The sequence below is a fragment of the Myxine glutinosa genome, chromosome 1 (assembly GCF_964187855.1).
Source record: "Myxine glutinosa chromosome 1, kmMyxGlut1.1, whole genome shotgun sequence".
In the NCBI taxonomy this organism is placed as follows: Eukaryota; Metazoa; Chordata; class Myxini; order Myxiniformes; family Myxinidae; genus Myxine; species Myxine glutinosa.
Window position 1 is genome coordinate 29,080,146 of NC_136261.1, and position 19,747 is coordinate 29,099,892.

The 19,747-nt window shown below is 50.8% G+C and overlaps 1 protein-coding gene across 2 annotated transcripts in view; it reads right to left on the reverse strand.

Annotated features, from left to right (window-relative positions):
- Positions 1-19,747, reverse strand: part of TEPSIN (TEPSIN adaptor related protein complex 4 accessory protein) — a 74,803-nt gene that overhangs the window by 54,454 nt on the left and 602 nt on the right. Inside the window, exon 2 of one of the 2 annotated variants that reach the window (XM_068108897.2) lies at positions 1,995-2,067. In XM_068108897.2, coding sequence (XP_067964998.1) covers positions 1,995-2,067 — 73 coding nt within the window. Of the gene's footprint in view, positions 1-1,994; positions 2,068-19,747 lie in introns of those variants that run through there. The other variant, XM_068108904.2, reaches the window with a different exon arrangement.

The window sequence follows — 19,747 nt, forward strand, 5'->3', positions numbered from 1 at the left end:
ATAGACTGTTCAGCATGGCGGAGGTATGCGCTCTACCGAGTGCCATTCTAGTTTTGGTATTCTAGTTCTGATGATCAAGACAACTGAGCACCTTTTCTTTCGGTAAACCAATGATACGTGTGTGCATGTCAATTGGACACTGAATATTTGTGGAGCTGTTTGATTGGGCTAAGCATAATTGCTATGCAACGAGACCAAACTTGGTTTGTGTGTGACAGCGTTTGGAAGCCATGATGTCACAATAACCGAAGGAGGTTTCTTTGAAAGCATTTCAGCGACCGTTTCCCCGTCGATTACAACGATTAGAGATTTACGATGTTTGGCCGAGAAAGTCGGTTTTGCAATTGGTTACTTGAAATTGTTTTGCGTAACCCATTTTTATGTTTATTTAAGATTTGCAGTCTGTGCAGCCCTCTGGAAGAATTGGCATTTTTGGCCATCCCATCTCAGCACACAGTTCATGAAGACAAATCATATCGTGATGGTTTTCAGAGACCCTGGGGAAGCACCTGCAATACACGTAGAGGAACCCTAGTGTAGTTATCTCTGTAATAGCTTGTGTCGCTAAATTGGGTCCCCTCCCCACCACCATATCAGCGGGAAGGGAATATATGTAGTGTTTGTCGAATAAGTCAACCCCATTGTGACTTTTTCTTCTCTATTTATTACTCTCTATCTATTCTCTCTCTCTCCCTCTCTCCACACCTGTACAGTGCATCCACACACAAACACACTTTACCGGTTAAGAGCGTTTATGCGTCTCCACACGGAGGAGTAGAGTTGTGTTATTTAGGTAGGGCTTATGGGTAATAATTCCCCTTTGTGTAAAGGCCTCTTGTAATTTTGCCCTTTTATATTCATCAAAAAGCCATGCCATGAATGCTCCGTTCACCCACAACACAAGAAGGTCTAGCAAAAACCCCACAGCTGCCCGATAGGACTAAACCCCGCCCCGCCCCTCCACGCAAACCTTCTCGATGAAGGACTAGGCTCTGCCTCAATGACGCGTGTAAAAGGAAACCACGCCCCGAGCTTTGTGAGTGATTGAGGAACGATGCGATGATTCAATCACGCTCGGCGATTGGTGATGTGACGTCAAGCATTTTGGGCTGAAAAGGATAAGGAGGAATATTTCGCCTGAATCGCTCTTTTTGCTCTGGTTTTAGTCGGAGCGGTCTCTCTTGCCTGGTCGCTTGCTCTTCATCTCTTCTTGCCTGGTCACCGACGAAGGACACGATCGTGCGGCGCTTCGTGCGGAGTGCGTCTAAGAGACGGTCGGAGCTCGGTGCAGCCGAACGAGAAGGACCAAGGGAGAAGCTCTTGCCTGTTTGCCTCGCACCGGCGGCTGGCTGTGGACGTGACTTGGTGCCAACGCGTGTTTTCCCACGCAGGGAAGAGAGACCTTTGAACCAGACCAAACCCTCGTTGAGACTGGAGCTAAGTGGCTGCATGACACTGTCCATTAATTTTATTATTTTTCCCTTTTTCGTGTCTTTGAGTCCGTATGGAGGGACCCTCATTTAGAACTTTTAGTTTACATCACCTTCCCTGTTACTTTCCATTATTTAAATAAACCCTGTATTGATTGCATTTCTTTGTCGTGCCTGTCTTGTTCATTTATTCATCTGTGGGGCGAGGAATAAACCCCCGTCGCGGCCGCCCATTCAGGTAAGGCCTCGGGTCCTACCCCGCGCGCGCCAGAGATAATCCCGCCAGGTTCGGCTTATACACCTTGGAGTAAAGCTCGTTTTGGCCATCCGTCACCTTGTGGTATTCACTGCAGGGTCGACACGACAATATTATCAGCCATATAAAAGCAGCTTCATCAAGTATTCAAGTCACTATTAACCACGGGATATTGCTTTATCTAACCAATTAATTTTACATGGAAGGCTTGATCAACTCTTCAGAGAAAGATCAAGAAACGCAGCCGAGCTTTTAGTCACCAGAGTTTCATAACACCAAGTAGCTTTTCTTTTCTCCAGGTAGGATACTGGCTGCTTCTTCAAATAGGTAGCCCGGGCAGGGATCCAAGTCATCAGACGTGGCCCGCAGCAAGGCCGGCAGCTGTCAAAAGTAGATAACATAAAGAGAAAAACATTGCAGCGGCCTGAGTAATATCTACTTAAATCAAATTCCATTTACATATTTACTTGAATCAACGTTTTAAACAACAGTGTTCTATGTTAACCAAACTTATGTATTGTTGTGGGAATGATCCTTAGGGGTGAATAAAAAGTGCTCAGCAGAATGAGGTATTCCTTAGCATTTTAAAGCGATGAAGCCGTTTCAATATTTGGCCATGTCCTTTCTTCCATCCGCCAATCCACCAATGATGAAGAAAAAGAACCACCGTGTTTATGTCGAAAGGGTTATAATGTGTAATTCTCAAGGATTCTAAAGGGTAATTCTAAGGGGTAATTCTGAAGGGTAATAAAAGGTAATTCTAATGGGTTCTAAAGGGTAATTCTAATGGGTTTCGTTAATTTCTATGCTTTGCCTATTTCACATTAAAAATGCCAAACTGAACTGCTTCCTTCGGGCACGAGTGCAATTTTTTTATTTCAGATAAGCGTGATGTACGATTTGTGCAATGGATATTCGTTGTATATGTACAGTGAGATGTTTGTTTTCCCAACCCTACTGTTTTGGCCTCACCTATTCAAACCTCTGGATGTACATTTTTTATGTTATTTTCCTCTGTTTACATGTCCTTGCAAAGCGCACACAAGAGCTTTGGAGCTCGAGTCATGACAATGTGCAGGTGGTGAATCTGGATTGAGGAAGTCGACAATAGCCTCAACACAGAAGCTGATTGTCAGGGCAAAACGGCATTGAGAAAGTTGGCAATAGCCTAACAACAGGAGCTGATTGTCAGGGTGAAACCGCATTGAAGAAGTTGGCAATAATTGCCTCACCACACGAGCACACTCACGCGGCCCGCCACGAGGCCAGGTCAGCGGTTGATCTCACGTGTGATTGTCCATTAACAGGTATGCTTTGAAGGAGAGGGAACTTTTTTGAGGTTGGTTGGTGACGCAGCTGGCACAGAGAGGCGGTCGACCGTTGCAGCTGCTCCGAGAGACAATAACGCTGGAGAAGAGCGCTTGAGATCGGCAGGAAGAGTCTCTGAATGTGCGGAGCGGAGTGTGCCGGAGCTGTAAACATTTAATCCCCAGAGCAAAGAGGGCTTTGAGGAAGCCACAATTATGTAGTTTGAGAAGTTTTATGCCAGGTTGCACCAGATAACTTTCGATAACTAAAAACTTTGCTTCCGGACTCCTGCACAGCTTGCCTCCGGGTTTGCAATCGAACTCCCGTCCTTATTTGTATTCCCTGTACTGTGTGCTTGTCGATTGAGTGAATGGGTCCTAAGATAACAACTGCTAAGAAATCTGCGACATTTGGGTACTTCGAGGGCGTTAAGGAATAAGCGTATTTATTTACCGATTCATTTCTATTTGTTTATTGCACACTGGTTGTTATTACCCTGTGCACGCGAAGCGAAAAACGTGGTTAAGCAATTGGTTCCTGTCTGTCCATCTCATCAGTTTATGATCGTGGAACAACATATGTAAATTGAATGTTACACTTTGGAATCGGAACATGAATCGGAAGACAAGTCTGCCGTTTAACCGAACTTTGGATCTGAATTGAACCTGACCGCACATGCGCAGAGAAGAGCGAGATATTTTTCTTCATCTTGTCTGTCTGGCAGTCAAACAAAATTGAAGATCATTCCAAACAGGTAACATACTGTTTTTAAGGACGTCATATACGACACAAACAACGGGCCCGAAGAACTCATGTGATGCATGAAATAAGGTGGTGCAAAAGACGCTGCATCAATGGCTATAAACTTCCAAAAAAGGTTTTCCCACAACTTTTTAAATCTTTCTTTTATTTAAATTGAATTATATACTTGAACACTGGAGAACATAAATTACCTTCTTGGCACTTTCAAAAACCTTCCGTTTAGCAGTACTTGGATAAAATATTAGGGCATTTTACGTCATCACGACCAAACAAACTTGTTTCTCAAGACTGCGTGCAGGAAAGTGTTATATGAACTCTCTGGTTTCCAAACAGTGGTGGGAATGATTCATTTGCATGATATTTCAAAAGGGTTTGTGCGGAATATGACAAAACTAGGTGGATGAGTTGGTTAGGAGACAAGATCAAGACTATTAGATTTTGGTTCATGTCCGGAGGCAGATCCGGCCTATCTGTGGGATATAAAACGTAAACTGTTCAGCCTGGCAGAGGTTTGTGCTCTACTGAGTGCCGCTCTAGTTTTCACTACTCTTACTATTTAGATTACTATTTCATTACAACTAGTGGGGTCACCCGTGGGAATCCCACGGGCATGGAGGTGTATCGTTGCGATCGGTGCAGCCGTTTTTGTGGTACCCGGGACAATAACGTTAGGCGGGAGTCCAAACCTGAAAATGCTGGAGACCAAAGCTGAAATTGGAAAAACAATATAGCCTATTTTACTCCAGGCGGTCACAGGATTACCCACCCAAAATTTCGTTGCGATCGGTTCAGCCGTTTTTGCGGTACCTGGGAACGGACTGACGGACAGACAGACGGATAGACATTTGGTGAATTATAGTAAGATATAATATTTTTGTTAAGATATAATACAACATGCATTTTAAAGGCCATTTTCCCTGCTAGAGCGGGGGTTAGCCTTGCGGTCCCCATGACAATCTTCTCCATTTTGCCCTATTTTCTGCATCTCTCCTTGTTAACCCCCTTGCCCGCATTTCTTCTTCCACCATCTTTAGCCAAGTCTTTCTCGGTCTTCCCCGTCCTCTGCTTCCTTCTACATTCATTTCCATCACTCTTCTCAACCAGTCACTTTCATCCTTCCTCAACACATGACCAAACCATCTCAACCTGTTCCTCTTCACAGCATCAATCACAGGCTCTATTCCCATCATCTTTCACAATTCATCATTTGTCTTCCTCTCTCTCAACGATACTCCACACATCCACCGAACCATTCGCATTTCCACCCTTTCCAACCTTCGTTGCTGCTCTACGTTCATTACCCATGTCTCGCTCCCATAAATCATAACACTTCTCACACATGCAGCATACACCTTTCCCTTCAGCTTCAACGACACTCCCCTCATCATCAGCACGCCACCCAGTTCCCGAAACTTCTTCCATGCACATCTCACTCGAGCAACCGTTGCCGAGTCTGATCCACCTTCTCCATTCAGCATGTCTCCGAGGTAGCAAAATGTTTTCACACCTTCCAGCTTCACGCCGTCTCCAAGATCCAACTCAACATTTCCTCCATCTGCAGCTCCCTCTGTGCACACCTTACATTTGAATGTAGCTGCCACACTGGTTAATGACCCTCTCAGACCACTACATTTTTGATGAACCCACTCAGCGCACATTGTACATTGAATGGAATTCACTCCGACACCCTTCCTGCACACAGCACACGGCCACTTCCCAGTTCTTTCCACCTCACCACATGCTTTACCACTTGCCATCACCTTCGTCTTTCCTATATTCACCTTCAGACCTTTTGTCTCCATACATTCCTTCCACGTGTTCATCTTTTCCTTCAGTCCATCCATACTTTCCGCAATCAACACCAGATCATCTGCATACAACAACTCCCACGGTAAACCCTCCTTTACGTTCTGAGCCAGCACCTCCATCACAGCTACAAATAGTAGTGGACTTAGTACCGAACCCTGATGCACTCCCACCTTCACCTCAAACTCACCACTGTTCCCGTCCTTCGTCCTTACAGCTGTGCGCGCTCTTTTGTACATTGCCATCACTACTCTGATCAACCATTCCTCCACTCCTAACTTCCTCAATGCCCATGTCAATACTTTGCGTGGAACCCTATCGAATGCTTTCTCCAGATCAACAAACCCAAGAAACAACTTCTTCCTCTTCTCCATGTACTTCTCCTGCAACTGCCTCACAATGAAAAGCGCGTCTGTCGTTCCTCTTCCTGGCATGAATCCAAACTGCATTTCGTCGATCTTCACTTTCTTCCTTATCCTCCTCTCCAACACCCTTTCCAATACCTTCATTCCATGCTCCAATAACTTTATCGCTCGGTACGAGCCACACTCCAGAGGGTCACCTTTCCCGTTATATAGAGGGATGAGGGTACGCAGTTCCCAATCCACTGGAATGCAGCCTTCTTTCACCACCAGATTACAGATCTCTGTCATTCTCTTCACACCCCAACTTCCTGCTGCCTTCAACATATCTCCCACAACTCCCGTCGGCCCTCCCGCTTTTCTACCCTTCATTGCTTTTATCGCTTCCTCAACTTCCTTCTCAGTTATCTTCTCTGCCGGTCCGAAAACAGGGTTACTCTCTATGTTGCCATCCCATTCATTCTCTGTATTCAACAGCATTTCCATATATCTTTTCCATCTTCCTTTAATTCCATCTGGGTCGACAACGATTTGTCCCGCTTCATCCTTCAAGCAACTCACCCCCATCACATCACACCTCTCTTTCGCTATCTGCTTTGCAATCCTGAATACTGCTTTCTGACCCTCTTCCAAATCCAAGCGTTCTCCGAACATTTTCCTACATGCCTCCTGTGCCTTTGCTACCTCTTTCTTTGCAGCCTTCCTGGCTGCCTTATAACTTTCATGCTCTGCTGTTTCTGCTCCCGTACCCCTCGCCTTCTGCCACTCCTTGAACTTCTTCCTCTTCTCGTCAATCCTCTTTCCAACTTCATCATCCCACCACCATGTTTCCGAGTGCCTCGGTGGTCCTTTTGTCCATCCACATACCTCACCAACGGCTCCCAACAGACAAGCTTTCATTGACATCCAACCACTTTCAAGCTCAACCACATCATCCTCGACCCTACTCAGCCTCTCTTTTAATGCCTCCCTTACTGTCACCTCTTTCAACCTCCACACCTTCATTCTCGGTTGGTACTTCACCCGCCGAGCTCTCCTCGCACCTTTCACCCTTACGTCGCAGACAACCAAGTGGTGCTGTGAAACAGCCTCCTCCCCCGGGATCACCTTTGTGTCCCGGAGGTGCCCCCTATCTCGCCTACGCACCATCAGGTAGTCAACGGTTGTCGTCGACCCACCTGACGTGTATGTAACAAGCTTATTATCCTCTTTCTGGAACTGAGTATTACAAATCAACAAATCAGCTCCATCAGCAAACTCCAAAATCCTTTCACCTTCTCCATTTCTCACACCATATCCGTAACCCCCATGAACTCCGTCAAAACCATCCATACTCCTTCCCACATGTCCATTTAGGTCTCCTCCTACCACAACAACTGCCTCATCTTTCACGTTTTCCATCAGCTTCTCTATCGCACACCAGAACCTGTCCTTTTCTTCATCGCTTCGACCAACCTGCGGAGCATATCCCGAGATGACGTTCACCAAGAGCTTTCCAATCATCATTTTCACCATCATCAACCTATCACTCACTCTCGTCACACTCACCACACTGTCTACAAACTCCTCAGAAAACAGGACACCAACACCATTCACGCCCTCCGGGCACCCTTGCCACACAAACTTGTATTTCTGTCCCTGCCTACCCTTCACCATTCTCACACCACTTCCCTTCCATCTCGTCTCTTGCACACAACATATGTCCACTCTTCTTCTGACCAATACTTCCACCACTTCTCCTGATCTCCCTGTCATTGTCCCTACATTCCATGTCCCAAACCTCAGAAACCGATCTCCACTTCGGGCTGGACCCTGCCCATATGTAGTTGTAATTGTCATGGTTCCCTTTTTGAGGCAATGTTTTTATGGCCGAATGCCCTTCCTGACGCCAACCCTCTTAGTCGTCTCTTACGACACGCAGGGATACGGTGTACCTATTCTTATCCAGGGTACACACCGGGAAACGTTTAAAACATGGAAATTCTGGGGGCTGGGGGGGGGGGGGTGGTGTCAAGGGAAAGATAAAATGAAAATAAACCCCTTCAGCCGGCACTTAGCTTGGCGTCCCAAAGAGTACTTTCAGGAGCTTGGCGGCTGTTGAAACTGGGGTAGCCACTCATGCGGGAAGTGGTCCAAAATGGCGGTGTAGAACTCCGCGCGTCGAAAACACAACAAGCGTGAGGCGAGCAGATTAGACGGCCTCCTTTCGATTCTCTACCATCAAGTCCAATGCGGCCTTCAGCTTCCAAGCGCCCAGCAGTTGTCCAAAACCTCGTGTGGGGAAATGTGGTATCTGTCCGTCGTCTTGTCCACCGTCCGCACGCGGCTCCAAGCTCCGGCGCGAGGAAGGGATAACCTCTTCCACCAAGCCTTGTGACCCAGTTGACTTTGAGCAAGGCCTCCTGAAGGTGCCCTTGGTCCTCTTCCTCCAAGAGGTGCCCTTGGTCCTCTTCCTCCTAATGGCCTGGCCCAGAGCGAAGTCTTGCTGAGGGTTATGCTTGGTGGTTTGCCTTTTCCTCCCTACGAGTGTTAAGATATAATATAGTAAGATATACTATATGTCATATTACATTATTCTTTTTCGCTTGGACATTTTAGCGTCTCTTTGGTCTCATAAATCCCTGGTGTTGGGCTAGCGGCTAGGGTGCCGGCTTAGGATCCTAGGATCCTGGGTTCGAATCCCGGTCAATCGCTGAATTAACGCCAGGGGGGTTGACTCAGCCTGTCATCCTTCCGAGGTCGGCAAATTTGAGTACCAGTTCACTGGTAATTCCCTGCTTGTCGTTAAAGGCGGCAAAAAGGGTTGGCGTCAGGAAGGGCATCCGGCCGTAAAACATTGCTTCAAATAGGGGACCGAAAAACAACAACAACCACGGTTCCCGAAAAAGACCAACCCCCGCTTGCGGGGAAAAATGGCCTCTAAAGGTGGGTTTTTTTTTTTTTTTGGTCTCATAAATGTTCCTTGTTTTGAATCCTGGTTTGCACTTACGTACAAATTCTTCAATGCTCTTCTCAGAAAAGTATCTGAACTCAATGCAAGTGTGATTCTCCAATTCCTCTTTCCAGTTCGCCTTGTGTTAATTTCTTCATAATTACCTCGATATAAGTTGAACTTGGCTTCTTTTATCTCGAACTGTGAGTCCTTATGCAAGTTTAAATTCACCTCCAGGCAGATATGGTCACTTGATCCCCAGAGCATATGTGCTGTAGTCCAGTCTATTTCTGGGAAGTTCATATCGCCTATCTATACAGTTTGTGTGTGTGTGTGTAATGTTACCGATAGACTCCTAAACAGAGAGGCTCACGTGCTTGATATTTGGCATAGACATGGCCATTGAGCCTGGGACGAACATGGCCTACCTCAAAATATTTGACGAGATCATTATTTTTTATTCATATTTACCTCAGCGCATTTCAGCGAGGAACATTATACACGGAATCTCAGCCTGTGCCAGAGCAGCTCGCTGATTCGCTCAGAGCGATCACGTGATGTTCCATCTCCGCCGCCAGACCACTGAACTGAAAATATATAGAATGACCATTGCCATTCACACCACATAGGTGGAGATGCAGCTACCGGGCGCCATCTTGGCTGGCACTCGATGCTGGGCGATGGTGATTTCCGTCACATGTTTGCACGTAATTCAGAGCGAAAAGCGAATGCGTTTTTTCACCTTTTATGCGATCGTGTTTTGTGTCGATTTTTGTGCGATATTAATTAAATGTCTTTGAAACATCTGTGAAACGTCTTTCCACAACCCTTCCGTAACCGATTGGAGCAGTTTATTGCCGCACAAAATGGCATTTTATTTTTAACAGTTGTCTGGCTTTTAAAATCTGGGACACGTTCAAAGCAAACGAGATCCGCGAAGCGAGTTGGTCGAGTTGTGCTAACCAAGATGGCGACACGGCGGCTTCACTTTTCACGGAGTATGAGCGTTCTATATATTTTCAATTCAGTGCGCCCGACTCGCTCACGTACTTGATTTGTGGCATAGACATGGCCATTGGGCCTTCACGGTGTAATTTGTGCGAGGCTTTTGTCCGAGTGAGCTTGAGTCGAGAGGGCGAATGTACGGGTTGGGAATGTATGGGTCTCCCTTCCCCGCCCGGCAATGCCGGTACTGGAGGGCATCACAGGATCGGTGAATCTCCAAAATCCGCTTCGCGCTGTTGTTGTGAAGATGCAGGACGATGTCGCGATTGTTGTGCTGCTCTCCTACCATGAGAACTGCAACGTCATTGTTGACTGGCCCTCCCCTTCCCTCCCCCTTCCCCCTTCCCCCTCCAACCTCCGTCCTCCCTTCTCTCCTTCCCCTCACCCCTCCCCTTTCCCTTCCCCTTCCCCCTCCCCCTTCCCTTCCCCTTCCCTCCCCCCTACCCCTTCCCCTTCCCCCCTACCCCTTCCCCTTCTTCCCTCCCCCTCTCCTCCCCCCTCCCTTTCCCCTTCCCCACTCCCCTCCCCCTCTCCCCTCCCCCTCCCCCTCCCCCTCCCTTTCCCCCCTACCCCTCCCTTTCCCCCCTACCCCTTCCTTTCCCCCTACCCCTTCCCCTTCCCCCTCCCTTCCCCTCCACCCTACCCTCTCCCCTTCCCCCCTCCCCCTCCACCCTACCCTCTCCCCCCCTCCCCCTCCTCCTCCTCCCTCTTCTCCCCTCCCCCCCTCTCCTCCCTCTTCTCCCCTCCCCCCCTCTCCTCCCCTCCCCCCCATTCCCCTCCCCTCCCCTTCCCCCTCCCCCTCCCCACAATGCCGGGTACTTCTGCTAGTTACCAATATGTGCGATGCTTGGTTAGCACATGCTAGCTCAAGGGGTTACACATGGTGCCTTTGATTTCTCAGGAGTGCTTGAAGGGCTCCTGTGGATGCACCCAACACGAGGTTTGTTCCTTCCAATAAGATCCATTGGGCACTGTGTTGCTTCCTTAAAGTCCATGTTCAATTCAAGTTAGTCCCCCATTCATCATGCTGAAGGAGCTGGGGCTCCCACGTCGATCAGAAGAATGGACGCGACAAAAAGCTGGAATTCATCTGAGTTGCTTTATTGAAATCAAACGCTCAGGCACTCTGAAAAACCGTTTTATCGGTCAGCAATATATATCTATTAACCCAGGGGGTTTGCCCAGGCCCGGCGCCAGGGGGCGTGGCCCAGCGTCCTGGCTGCGGCCTGGCAAGTTGAGGGCGAGCCTGCCCGGGCATGCCCGGGCATGCCCGGGCGTCCCGACCGAGGCCTGGCAAGTTGAGCGCGGGCCTGCCCGGGCGTCCTGGACGAGCCCGGCATGGTGATCGCTCCGCGTCCTTGATAGGTGCAAGGCGATTGTGAAACCCCAGTGGCAGCCGCTACACACGTCCCCCCAGAATCGACTTGCACCGGCAGGGTCAACTTGAGGGGGGTCCTGATGACCCGGCCGAAGCGACCCCTGGCGGGTCGTGGGAGGGGGTCCGGTGAGGTGGTGGGCGGTCGAGTGGGGGGCCCCGTGGACGGGGGGCGGCCTCGCCGCGGCGGAAGGGCCACCCGTGGTGGGTGGTCGACGTCCACGTGCGCCGGCTTGAGGTGGTCCACTGCAATCCGGTCCGACCTGCCGCCGATGTCGATGACGAACGACTTGTCGTCCCGTCGCAGCACCCGGAAGGGCCCGTCGTACGGCGGCTGGAGTGGCCACCGATGTGCGTCGTGACGCACAAAAACATACTCCGCTGTGCGGAGTGCTGGGGGGACGTAGGACCGGGGGTCACCGTGGTGGGATGTCGGCACGGGGGCAAACCGTCGGGCGGCCTCCTGGAGGTCCGAGCGCTGGTGAGCTGCGGACCAGGGACTGGTGGCGTCGGGCACGAATTCGCCCGGGACGCGTAGCACCTGGCCATAGACCAGCTCGGCGGTGGATGCCTGGAGGTCCTCCTTGGGGGCCGTGCGAAGGCCCAAAAGGACCCACGGCAGCCGGTCGGCCCAACCGCCGTCTTGAAGGCCGGCCATGAGCGCGGCCTTCATGGAGCGGTGGAATCGCTCGCACAACCCGTTTGCTTGGGGGTGGTAGGCCGTAGTACGGTGGAGCTTGACCCCCAGGTTGCGGGCGACCGCGCCCCACAGCTCGGAGGTGAACTGTGGTCCGCGGTCTGACGAGATGTCCGCCGGTGCGCCGAAGCGGGCGACCCAGGTGGCGATGAAAGCCTGTGCCACGTCGGCGGTGGTGGTGGAGACGAGGGGAACGGCCTCCGGCCACCTGGTGGTCCTGTCCACCATGGTGAGCAGGTGTGTGAACCCCCGTGACGGGGGGAGGGGGCCCACCAGATCCACGTTGACGTGGTCGAAACGTCGTTCGGGCACGGTGAAAGGTGCCAGCGGGGCCTGGGTGTGTCGGTGGACCTTGGCCCGTTGGCAGGCCGTGCAGGCGCTGGTCCAATCGCGGACGTCCCGACGAAGGCCGTGCCAGACGAAACGCGCCGACACCAGCTTCTGGGAAGCTTTCCGGCCCGGGTGGGAAAGGCCGTGGAGGGAGGCGAAGATGCGGCGTTGCCAGGTGACGGGCACGATGGGGCGAGGCTGGCCTTGGGAGACGTCGCAGAGCAGGACAGTGTCCGCGCAGGGGATGTCGGCCAGGCGGAGGCCCGTGTCCGCCGCCCGGAGGGCTTGCACCGTGGTGTCGGTGGTTTGGTCCGCCGCCATAAGCGCAAAATCCACGCCCAGGTGGACCGCGTTCGCGCTGGCCCGGGAAAGACAGTCGGCCACGGCGTTGTTTTTGCCGGCGACGTGCCGGATGTCCGTGGTGAACTCCGACACGGCGGAGAGGTGGCGCTGTTGGCGGGCCGACCATGGCTCCGTGACCTTGGCCATGGCGTAAATCAACGGCTTGTGGTCGACGAACGCCGTGAAAGGTCGGCCCTCCAGGAGGTGGCGGAAATGGCGGACGGCCAGGTGTAGACCGAGGAGCTCCCGGTCAAACGTGCTGTATTTGAGCTCGTTTGGCCGGAGCTGCCGGCTGAAAAAAGCGAGTGGCTGCCAAACCCCGTTCACCCATTGCTCATGGACGGCGCCCACCGCGTAGTCGGAGGCATCCGTGGTGAGGGCGATGGGAGCGTTGAGCACCGGGTGAGCGAGCAGTGTTGCGTCGGCGAGGGCCCGCTTTGAGCTTTGGAAGGCCGCATCCATTGCTGCGGACCAGACGATGTCGTGCTTGGCCGGCTTGCCCCGGAGGGCTTCGTAGAGGGGCCGCATGAGGTGAGCAGCGCGGGGCACGAAGCGGTGATAAAAATTCACCATTCCCAGGAATTCCTGCAGGGCCTTTATGGTGCGGGGACGCGGGAACGTGGTGATGGCCTCGACCTTGGTTGGCAGCGGCACGGCCCCGTTCTTGGTGATGTGGTGGCCCAAAAAATCAACGGCCGTCGTGCCGAAGTGGCATTTGGCCGGGTTGACGATGAGGCCGTGCTCGCTGAGGCGCTCGAACAGTGTTCGGAGGTGGAGGAGGTGCTCGGCCCGGGACGTGCTGGCGACGAGGATGTCGTCCAGGTAAACGAAAAGGAACGGCAGGTCACGCAGCACGCCGTCCATCAAGCGCTGGAACGCCTGAGCCGCGTTCTTGAGACCGAACGGCATCCGCAAGAATTCGAATAAGCCGAACGGCGTGATGACTGCCGTTTTAGGGACGTCGGCCGCCCTGACAGGTACCTGGTGATATCCCCGTATGAGATCAATTTTCGAAAAAATGACCCGTCCCGCCAGACGGGCGGAGAAGTCTTGGATATGCGGGATAGGGTACCTGTCGGGGGTGGTAGCGTCATTCAAACGGCGGTAGTCGCCACACGGGCGCCATCCACCCCCCGGCTTTGGCACGATGTGCAGTGGCGAGGCCCACGCGCTATCGGAGCGCCGCACGATGCCGAGGTGCTCCAACGCGTCGAATTCGGCCTTCGCTACGGCGAGCTTGGCTGGGTCGAGGCGGCGGGCCCTGGCGTAGACCGGCGGGCCCGTGGTTGGTATGTGGTGCTCGATCCCATGCCGTACTGCGACGGCCGAAAACGTCGGCCGCGTGAGGGCCGGGAACTCCGTGAGCAGGCGAGCAAACTCGTTCGCCGCCGGGACGGTGCATGCCAGCTCGGTCGGCGCGGAGCTGCTCAATGTGCATACCAGGGAGCTGAAGGTTTCAGCGTTGATTAAACGACGCCGTTGGACGTCCACCAGCAGTCCGTGTGCGCAGAGGAAGTCGGCGCCTAGCAGAGCCACGGGCACGTTGGCGGTTACAAACGTCCAAGCAAAGCGTTGGCCGCCGAAGCAGAGGGTGACGTTGCGCGGGCCGAAGGTGCGGATAGTCGATCCGTTGGCCGCAACTAAGGAGGGGCCGCAAACCGCGGATTGCCTGTCCTGGTCAGAGGCGGGTATGACGCTCAGTTGGGCGCCGGTGTCGCACAGGAAGCGCCGTCCGGACGCTGTATCCGTGATGAACAGTAAGTTGCCCGTATGGCCGGCGCTCATGGCTGGTAATGAACGCCGGCCCGGCCGTTTCCCGGCCTGCCGAAGGTGCACGGGGGTCGGCATGTCCGGGCCTTTTGTCCGAACCTGGCATGATAGTAACACCACGCTTGGTCGGGTGGAGGTGGTCGGCACGGTAGAGCGGCCGCCAATTGCGTCGGCAGTTCGGCCGTCGACCGTGCCGGGTGCTCGGGCGCCATGGTTGTTGCGTCGGACGGCGGTGGGTCCCATGTCGCCGCTGCGATGCGCCGTCCTGCAGCGGAGATCTTGTCGGCTTCTCTGGCAAGGGCCCGGGGATCTGTGATCGTCGTGCTTGCCAGGGCGAGGCGTACCGGGTTAGGCAGCTGACGGAAGAACAGCTCCCGGAACAGGAATGCCGGAGAGTGCTCGCCGAGCAGTGAAAGCATGTAGTCCATTCGCTCGGAAGGGCGCGTGTCGCCGAGCTCAAGCAGTTCGAGCAGGCGCCGTGCGCGTTCCGCCGATGGGAGGGCGAAAGCATCGAGGAGCAGCTTCTTAATCGCGCCGTATTTGTCAGCGGCTGGCGGGCTTTCGAGGAGGCTCAGGGCGCGGGCCGCGGTAGTCGACCCGAGCGCAGCTACCACATGGTGGAAGCGGGTGTCGTCGGCCGTGATGCCTCGCAGGGCGAACAGGGACTCCGCCTGTGCGAACCAAACCGCCGCGTGAGCCTCCCAGAAGGTAGGCAGTTTAAGGGCGACTGCCGTGTCCATGTCGATAGGTCACCAATGAAGGAGCTGGGGCTCCCACGTCGATCAGAAGAATGGACGCGACAAAAAGCTGGAATTCATCTGAGTTGCTTTATTGAAATCAAACGCTCAGGCACTCTGAAAAACCGTTTATCGGTCAGCAATATATATCTATTAACCCAGGGGGTTTGCCCAGGCCCGGTGCCAGGGGGCGTGGCCCAGCGTCCTGGCTGCGGCCTGGCAAGTTGAGGGCGAGCCTGCCCGGGCATGCCCGGGCATGCCCGGGCGTCCCGACCGAGGCCTGGCAAGTTGAGCGCGGGCCTGCCCGGGCGTCCTGGACGAGCCCGGCATGGTGATCGCTCCGCGTCCTTGATAGGTGCAAGGCGATTGTGAAACCCCAGCGGCAGCCGCTACAATGCGCAGAATACGCTTCGTAGTGGAGGACGATTTCCTTCTCCTCTAAGCTCCAGATATCTTCATTGAATCTTCTCTGATTCGTCTGGATTCTGGAACCTAGTAGTTGTTGGTTGTAGAACAGGCAACACCTTTTTAGCTTTGGTGTCCTATCGTGAGGCAGGGAGCCCTTCCTCATTGGGGAAGATGAAGTCATTATCCTTTTGAGCACACATTCCGGCTTGTCAGTGTGTCCACACAGACTTAGGCCTCAGCTTAAGAGGGGTCGGTGTCCCTTTAGTCATTTTCTGTGACTGATTGTCATTGTTTGGCATATTTTTGTAACAGACAGCCATTTTGCTTTCCCAAAGAGGCCGCAGGGCCTTGGCTGCTTGACATGGATCAGCAATGTTGACAGGGATTTTCCCCCACTCTCTTCAATCCCACTCCTCCCTCCAGGTCTTTAAAACAGCTGTTCACCACTATCTCTTATCTTCCCCCATCCAAAACCTTGATCTTTTCTACCCCTGCTAATTCACCCCAGATACACTTTTTTGAAATTCCAACTTCTTTCCTGGAAGTCCTTGCAGTGTCCATATGTTTTATACCTCTCCCACCTCCCACCAAGCCCTCTCCCTCCCATAGATCTCTCGATGTCCCTGCTCTCAAATGTTGTGTTTGTGTCCTTCCCCCTCTCTCCCCATCTTGTCTACCGCTCCCCTTATTTTGTGTTTTATGTGTCGGTTTGTGTCGGTTTGACTGTTTGTGTGATTAATGTTAGCTCTTTCACGAGCCTCGATCTTGTATACAAAAAAAAAAAATAACAAAAAAAAATGGTGCTCTGAGGAGTCGTGCGAAGAAGGTGTATGACAGGGTTGTGCACCTGTAACTAATTCTGCTTGCTGAGCAAAGAGTCAGCGTTTGTGTATGCCATCTTTATCTGGGAACGGGTCATTCGCGAAGAGTAGGCGAGTTATCGCAGGCATCCAAATTCATGCTCTAACCTACAGAGGGCAATGCTATCCTGCAGCCTTGTAGACGGGTCAATATACAACCAGAACAGCCGTACCCCAAAAAAATTGCAAATTTTAGTTTTATTGCATTTCCTTATATTTTAAGACTTACTTAGGAACATATCAAAAGTTGGACATAAATGGACCATGGGAAAGTAAAAATTTTTGACATGATAAAAATGTCACAAAACCATGCACGATTCACTACGTCGAAAACGTCTTTGGTTTTTTATTTTTGTTTCTTTTTGTTTATATAAATTAATTTGTTCCACTGAGACCAGCTGCAAAGGCAACATTTTATAACACTTGTTTCGTGTCTTTAACAATGTTTACATCTGCTACCTGACACATGTCTTTAACAATATGACCTCCCAGCATGTAGGCTAATGACCTAATTCCTCACTGGTAGTTGTGCAGCTTGACTGAGTAACAACTCCACATGAATGAGTTAATTACACCTAATTAGGACTCAATTGGACAACGTTGTATGGTAAACATTGGAGATACAATACAATACAACCAAGGAGATACAGTACAATACAACCAAGGCCAAGGCAGTAGCAAAAAGACAGGTAGGCCTATGCATACAATTGCCCCATATATTCTACATGTATTTTGTACTCCTACAACTGTAGTGTATGATGGTATTTATTTTCCAGGTTCTAGAGTTGTGGGGATGCATATTTATTTAATAGGAATGGGACCAGTTGATTGGGGGAAGGGGGGGGGGGGGGGTTCTATCAGTATGTTTTTCTTCTGGACTATACATATCTTTTCCTGGTGCACCTTGTGACTAAGCAACAGAGCCCTTGTATATAATTCATTTCAGATGCAGAAAGCAATGGGATGACCACTATGCAGATTATTCCATAGTATGTTTCCTCCTAATATATATCTTACATAAATATCTCAGTTTCAGGGGCGGAGAATGCTCTGATGGCATTCAATGTATATGGCCAATGTAAATTGACTGCATGCTTCTAAAAGATCTCATTTTTGTATTTTCAGAGATAGAAAATGAACTCTTTATATGGTAAAGAGACCTGCCCTTTATGCCAAAGGGGATTGGACTGTGAGGAAACAGTATCAGTTCGTGAGAAAGGAGCAGAAGGCATCAACCGTGCAAGTGCCGAAAGGGGTGTTGACATCAGAATTCTAGCTGGTACCAGTGTTCACAAATCATGCCGAGTGAATCACATAAACAAAAAGGACATTGCTTTAACCAAGAAGGATCATGCGGAATCAGGTCCATCAGTCAAGAGGAGTGCTCGCATTTCCCTGGGACCATATGACAGTAAAACACATTGCCTTTTCTGCGGCACTGAAGTTAAGGAAGAGGGCCCAAAGCGAGGCCATGCAGAAACAGCCAGTTTTGGCTACGTGAAGACTGACGCATTTGTTAAAACTATATCAGTTCATTGCAAAACAAGGAGCGATGAATGGGCCCCCTTGCTGTTCAAGGCCGCATTGAATATTTTGAGGGTGATCTCCATGCAGCTGACTGTGTGTACCACAAGTCCTGCAACATTAATTTCCGCACAATGCGAGACATTCCACAACGGTTCAAGCCGACTGAGTCAAACAAGAGACGAAAAATGGGAAGGCCTAAGGACAGTGACCAGAATGAGGCTTTCGATAAGGTGTGCTCTTTTCTTGAAGACAATGATGAGGAACAGTTAACAATTACAGACCTCGTGGCTAGAATGGAACAATACCTGGGCGATAGTGAATCCAATGCATATGGGAACCAATACATGAAGGAACAGCTTAAAATAGATCCAGCGTTACTATTCCAGAGGTTCTTAGTGGTGTCACAGACGGGAGATCTCCAGATAGGTGAAGTGATGAAATATGAACTCTGCCCATACCCAATGTCTCTTTTTGAGGCAAAAAAACATCCTGCGCCAGCCAGATAAACCACAGTTGGCGGAGGCAATAAGGAATTATGCTACAACCAAATCTGACAATGCTGTCAACCAGACAGTTCCAGGAACAGATCACTATGTTCTTGACGGGGGATCACTTATTCACCGCTTAAAGTGGACAGAGGGATTCACCTACAGTTCCATTGCAGATGAATATGCCTCATTTACAGTACGACACTATGGCAAAGCTACTGTTGTGTTTGATGGTTATGAGGCTGGGCCAAGCACAAAGGACTGTTCTCATCAACGTCGGAATAGAAACAAGAATGCCACCAAGGTTAACATTACGGAGTCAACAAAATTTGTTGGGAAAAAGGAGGACTTTCTGTCGAATGAGTCAAATAAGCAGGCAATGATACTGTTGATTATAGAGGTGTTGCACAAGGAAGGCTGTGAGGTGATCCAAGCAGAGGGAGATGCTGATGTTGAGATTGCAAAAGCGGCCGTCGCAAATGCGGCTTCCAGATCTACAACCCTCATTGGAGAAGATACAGATCTCCTTCTCCTCCTGCTCTTCTATATGGTGGAGACAAACTGCATTGAACTCTATTTCCGTTCTGACAAGGCAAAATCAAATGTCTACAATATCAAAGTCCTTCAGCAGATACTTGGAAATGCAGCCTGCAGAGATATATTGTTCCTTCATGCATTAACTGGCTGTGACGCAACGTCTCGTGTCTTTGGGATTGGAAAGAAGTCAGGGTTTCAAAGAATCATCAAGAAAGAAAAGGAACTGATAGACAGCTCAAAGGTGTTCTGTAAACCACAGCAGAGTCAGGATGTTATTGAAACTGCAGGCTGCAGAGCAATGGTGGCATTGTTTGAAGCAAATCAGAACGACTCATTGGCATCGATCAGATACAACATTCTCTGCAAAAAGGTTGCAAGGGCTAAGGCATTTGTCACTCCTGAAAGACTGCCACCCACATCCGCTGCCTGCAAGTTTCATTCTCTGCGGACCTATTACCAGGTAATGGAATGGATGGGCCTTTGTTGTGGAATGGAGCCAACGGAGTGGGGATGGAAGGTAGAAGGAGGAAAACTTGTTCCAGTGATGACAGACAAAAGCCCTGCTCCAGACATACTACTTCAGATGATTCACTGCAACTGTTCAGGGGGGTGCAAAACACTAAGGTGTTCATGTAGGAAGCATGGATTAGAGTGCACCAGTGCATGTGGACATTGCCAGGACAGCAACTGTGACAATATGAGTGTTGAACCAGACATAGAGGAGGAGGAGGAGGACGATGAAACTGGAATCTAAGACTAGAAGGCATATGGTACTTCCACATGTGTCAAAATTGTCCAATTTTTTATATGTGGCT